This window comes from Loxodonta africana, chromosome 12, assembly GCF_030014295.1.
Source record: "Loxodonta africana isolate mLoxAfr1 chromosome 12, mLoxAfr1.hap2, whole genome shotgun sequence".
Taxonomy (NCBI): Eukaryota; Metazoa; Chordata; class Mammalia; order Proboscidea; family Elephantidae; genus Loxodonta; species Loxodonta africana.
This window is the reverse complement of record NC_087353.1, coordinates 99,460,341-99,466,340: the sequence shown is the minus strand read 5'-3', so window position 1 is coordinate 99,466,340 and position 6,000 is coordinate 99,460,341. Positions and strand designations below refer to the sequence as shown.

The 6,000-nt window shown below is 43.8% G+C and overlaps 1 protein-coding gene across 5 annotated transcripts in view; it reads right to left on the bottom strand.

Annotated features, from left to right (window-relative positions):
- Positions 1–3,378: 3,378 nt before the first annotated feature.
- Positions 3,379–6,000, bottom strand: part of CRCP (CGRP receptor component) — a 42,887-nt gene continuing 40,265 nt past the window's right edge. For 2 of the 5 annotated variants that reach the window (XM_010596305.3, XM_064296061.1), the window contains one exon: positions 3,379–5,717. In XM_010596305.3, coding sequence (XP_010594607.1) covers positions 5,571–5,717 — 147 coding nt within the window. In that variant the 3' untranslated portion in view covers positions 3,379–5,570. The remainder of the gene's footprint in view (positions 5,718–6,000) is intronic. The other 3 variants (XM_010596304.3, XM_023555991.2, XM_064296060.1) reach the window with 2 other exon arrangements.

The window sequence follows — 6,000 nt, the reverse complement described above, 5'->3', positions numbered from 1 at the left end:
ATTAACTCAAAATGAAACAAAGACCTAAAACTATTAAAATTCTTAGTAAAAAACACAGGAGTATTTGTAGCCTTGGATTAGGCAATGGTTTCTTAGATATCAGACCAAAAAAAAAAATACAAGCAACCAAAAAAAAAAAAAATAGGCCTTTGACTTTATCAAAATTAAAAGCACTTTTGTGCTTCAAAGGATACTATCAAGAAAGTGAAAAGGCAACTCACAGAACAGATTTTCAAATCATGTATCTGAAAAGGTTCTGATATCCGGAATATACAAAGAAATCTTACAACTCAACAATAAAAATACAAATCATTTAAAAACAGGCAAACAGCTGAGTAGATATTTCTCCAAAAAAGATAAACAAACGAACAATAAACACAGGAAAAGATTTCCAACATGATTAGCCATCAGGGAAATGCAAATCAAAACCACAACGACACACCACTTCCCACCCACTAGGATGACTATAGTCAAACATCTTTGGTTCAAGTGTTGACAAGAACGCAGAGGGATTGAAACCTTCATACGTTGCTGGTGGGAATGTGAAATGGTGCAGCTTCAGTGGAAAAGTCTGGCAGTTCTTCAAAAAACTAAACAAAGTTACCATCAACAAAAATCTGTTGTCGTCGGGTCGATTCTGACTCATAGCGACCCTACAGGACAGAGTAGAACTGTCCCATAGAGTTTCCAAGGAAAGCCTGGTGTATCCGAACTGCCGACCCTTTGGTTAGCAGCTATAGCACTTAACAACTACGCCACCAGGGTTTCCTAGAGTTATCATATGACCCACCAATTCCATTCTTAGGTATATACCCCACAGAAATAAAAATATTTATCCACATAAAAATTTACATATAAATGTTCATAGCAACATTATTCACAATAGCCAAAAAGTAGAAACAACTCAATGTCCATCAACCCATGAATGGATATGTTGTTGTTTGGTGCTGTCCATCCGGTTCTGACTCATACCAACCCCATGTACCACAAAATGAAAACTGCCCAGTCCTGCACCATCCTCGAAATTGTTGCTATGTTTGAGCCCATTGTTGCAGCCACTGTGTCAATCCATCTCGCGGAGGGTCTTCCTCTTTTTCGCTGACACTCTACATTACCAAGCATGATGTCCTTCTTCGGGGACTGGTCCCTCCTGATAACGTGTCCAAAGTACGTGAGACAAAGTCTCACCATCCTCGCTTCTAGGGAGCATTCTGGTTGCACTCCTTCCAAGACAGATATGTTCCTTCTTCTGGCAGTCCATGGTACAGTCAACATTCTTCGCCAACACCACAATTGCAAAGGCGTCAACTCTGCTCCGGTCTTCCTTATTCATTGTCCAGCTTTCACGTGCACACAAGGCGACTGAAAATACCCTGGCTTGGGTCAGGCATACCCAAGTCCTCAAGGTGGCATCTTTGCTTTTTAACACTTTAAAGAGGCCTTTTGCAGCAGACGTGCCCGGTGTAATGCTTTATTTGATTTCTTGACTGCCGCTCCCATGGCATCGATTGTGGATGGAAGTAAAATGAAATCTCTGACAACTTCAATCTTCTCCATTTATCACGATGTTGCTTACTAGGCTGGTTGTGAGGATTTTTGTTTTATGATGAGGTGTAATCCATACCGAAGGCTGTAGTCTTTGATCTTCTTCGGTAAATGCTTGAAGTCCTCTGTGTTTTCAGCAAGCAAGGTTGTGTTATCTGCACAATGCAGGTTGTTTATAAGTCTTCCTCCAATCCTGATGCAGGGTTCTTCTTCACAGAGTCCAGTTTCTCGAATTATTTGCTCAGCACACAGATTGAGTAAGTATGATGAAAAGACACAACCCTGATGCACATCTGATTTTAAACCACAGAGTATCTTCTTCTTCTGTTCAAACGACTGCCTCTTGGTCTATGTACAGGTTCTGCATAAGCACAATTAAGTATTCCGAAACTCTCATTCTTCGCAAAGTTATCCATAATTTGTAAAGATCCACACAGTTGAATGCCTTTGCATAATCAATAAAACATAGGCAGGCATCATTCTGTTATTCTCTTCCAGCCAGGATCCACCTGACATCAGCAGTGATATCCCTCATTCCACATCCTCTTCTCAATCCAGGTTGAATTTCTGACAGTTCCCTGTCCACGTACTGCTGCAACCATTTTTCTATTACCTTCAGCAAAATTTTACTTGCGTGTGATATTAATGATACTGTTCAATAATTTCCACATTCTGTTGGAATGGGCACAAATACGGACCTCTTCCAGTCAGTTGGCCAAATTTCTTGGCATAGACGAGTAAGCACCTACAGCGCTGTATCCATTTGTTCAAACGTCTCAATTGATATTCCATCAATTCCTTGAGCCTTGTTTTTCACCAATGCCTTCAGAGCAGCTTGGACTTCTTCCTTTAACACCATCAGTTCTTGATCATGTGCTACCTCCTGAAATGGCTGAAGGTCAACTAATTCTTTTCGGTACAGTGGCTCTGTATATTCCTTTCATCTTCTTGTGATGGTTCCTGTATAAGTATACATACATAGATACAACGAAGTGTAGTATAGACATACAATAGAATATTACTCAGTGACAAAAGGAATGTTACAACAACATGGATGAAGCCTGAAAACATTATGTGATAGAATACTTGATTGAAAGCAGACATAGAAGGCCACATATTGTATGATTCCATTTATCTGAAAAGTCTAAAACAACTATATGGGGACAGGAAGGAGCTTAGCAGTTGCCAGGACCAGGGGAAAGGGGGCTGCAGATGGGTGAGGGTTTCTTTTCGTGGCGATGAAAGTGTTCTGGAGTTAGCTCGTGGAGATGGTTGTAAAATCTCATGAATATACTGGGAACCACTGAATTGTACACTTTAAAATGGTGAATTTTATGGTATGTGAATTATATCTCAATTAAAAAAAACCTTAAAAGAATCTCTGGCTGGCAATGCCCCCTCCTGTCCCTTTGTTCACTATTTAATTAAATGAAGCTCATGCTTCTTTCCAGGGTATGTGATCTGCTTTATAGTTAAACTGCTTTGTGTTAAACTGGTTTCTGGGGAGAGAATGATTTAGTAAAGAGTATACAGATGCAGTAACTGACTTGCTTCTCACTAGCCTATAATCTCTGAGAGCTGGTACGGTTACACTGAATGGTTGATTAGGGAAACAGTACCCGTTATTTTATGAATGAGAGCTGTGAATAGATGGGAAGCCCTCTGAGATTCACACAGTTACGTCCAAGCAAACGGTTTGGATAAATGCCTAACTGGCGGTCAACTTAATTTTCCAAGAGCTTAGTATCTTCCTGACAGATAACTAAAAAAGCTGTGTTAAAACTAGAGCTTTCCCTTAAAAAAAAAAAAAAAGGCCCCCAACACAAGTCTCTTTTTTACTTTGGCTGGTGAATTGAGAACCTACTAAAGTCTGGAATAACAAAGGAAGGCTGGTGGACCGAAACATAAAACACCCAGCTACCATCATGGCAGCCCGACGCTGGCGTGAGTTCTCAAACGCTCTGCCTTTCTTGCCCAGCTCTCTGCGGTGCCGCCCTCCAGAAGGGAAGAGCCCACAGTGACTGGCCTGGGCCTCAGCCTGGGTCTGGGATGGGATTTAACTGTCAACTACACATTCAGTAACTACTTACCGAGGCCAAGGACAACATGCAAATGTAAATACTTTTCTTCTGTTTCTGAAGGATAAAACATTCACAGGGCCCAAAACTGCAGCAGTACAGGAGGATATAAAATGAAAAGCAAGTCTCCTAGGCTCCCAGTTTTCCTCCCCAGATGGGACTTATGGAAATTTTGACTTTTTATTTCTGAAATATTTATTATTGGTGGGACAGGAACTTTACATAGAATATGTGTTTCTTGTAAAGGTGAACCCTTCCAGGGCCTGCTTAGCTCAATCAGAAACTGAGGCTAAATTCAGGTCCCAATTACAGAAACAGGAAATTTTCTTGAAATCCAATACAAAATATAGATCTAAATAGATTCAACCTTCAAACAACAACAAAAAAAAATCAGATAGTTCAGCCTTTAAATTAGATTTCACTTTATTTTTACCTATGGTAAACAGGCTGTTTAAAGATTTATAAAACTTCCCAAGTTGGCAGTCACTTGGCAACAATTTATTACCTAGATGGAGCCCCAAGCCTGTTCAGAAAAAGCACCTAAACACACTTCAGGTTAAAATGAGACCACATTGACAGAGGTACACATTGACAGATACATCAATAAGTCAAATGCCCAATACTCCAGAAAGATGTCAAATGAAACCTCCTGTAAACGGCAGCGTTGCCTGTAAGCAGATTTCTGTTGTTCCTCAGATGATGAGGGTCAGGCTGACGTAACTGCAGAGGTTTGTAAGGGGTGGGGACTGGACCTGAGATAACCCCAGAGCTGCAAGGGGGAGTAATCCAACTAGCAGTATCATTGAAAATATGTAATATTACAACAAAATGGGTGCCAACTTAGAAAATGAACACCTATGGGCATTTTCTTCTCCAAACAGGGAACAGAGCAAACAAGGGAAACCAGATTTTTAGCAATCTTCCCGGGTCTTAGGGCAACCACATGCCTGGAGATACTCAACTTCCCGACATCTAAATATTAACAAGCTCTTCACATGGTGATCATCCCAACATTTTAAACACTGATGCAACCCTGCAATTGTAAACAAATTAAAACGCTTCCTAACCAACCTCTAGTTCTTCCACTTCTGTCCACGAAAGGCCAAAGCCTGCCCTTGGCAGAACGTGCGGGGGTGTGCCTCACCTGGCCTCCAACGGAGGTCCCTCCCAGGGCCTCCTGTCTTGAGGGAACTGAGAGCTGTCAGAAAGGCAGCCAACACGTACCAAGTATCTCGGGGGCCACTGTCATTCAGACTGAAGTGTCTCTTTTCAGCTGGCATGAGCTGGTGCCCTAACACCTTAGACTACACAGTGAGCCGTGCCGACAACAAGGCCCAGGCCAGCAAAGGAAAGGGGCTGCAGATCTGACGAAGGGTTGGCCAGGCCCATCTGTTCTTATCTCTGCTGCTTTCCAGGAACAGATTCCTCTGTGAGGAGCCAAGTTCACTGGCCCCTTTTAACCTAGGGCAGCTATCCGCTGCTCTGGAAGTTTTTAGCCATTTCACGGGATTCTCATAAACCAGTTCTGATATCAGCAGTGCTCTGGGCCCCTGCTTGGGGCGTTGGAAGGTCCTAGGGAAGCAGGTGAAACTAATTAGGTCGCAGCCCATCACAGGAAACGCGAGCATTTTACCAGCTGTGGGGGACCTCCACACAGTGTAGCTAAGGCAGGGAAGAACTCTTCTTGCCAGAGGGGTCCACAGTCGTCGTCCTCCTTGACTCTGTCCTTCCCTCTCTAGCTCTCTGCCCTGCCAAGTCTTCACCAGGCTTCTTCTCCCTGAGGCACAACGCTTCCTTTTTAGCTTATTTTGGGGAAAGACGAATTTTTGTGATGTACCCAACTAACCATGAAATCAGACCTGTCAGGATAGAGGGCAAAACCAAATAAACAATCCTCTGAAGTTCTGGGAAACGACGGCGGCTCTGTGACGCCGGGCCAGCTGCACTCTATGCTGGGTCCTCTCCGTCCACTGCTGCGTCGTCAGCACTCTTCTGCTGCTCCGTCTCCGGCTCGGCAGGCAGAATGCTGGTGACAGTGTGGAGCAGCGCCTCGATCTGCTCCTCAGTGAGCCGCTCCTCGCTCTCCTCCACTATCTGCAGGAGAGAAGAAAACCCTCACAGCCCTGGTCCATCCCCACACACAGGGCCTGGGCCTGGGCCACGCGGGTCTCCAGGCCTCGCCACATGGCCCCACAGGAGGGTGAGGCCAGCTTGTGTCCTGGGGGGCGGGGGGCAATTCCACTGCTCATAATGGGTGGTGACAAAAGCCAGTTACAGGACAGCAGGTACGACATAATCCCATTTCTATGGAAAGAAAAGAAACCCTAACAGCTCTCTTCCCATCCACAGCCACGGGTGACTATGCTGTCCACATAAA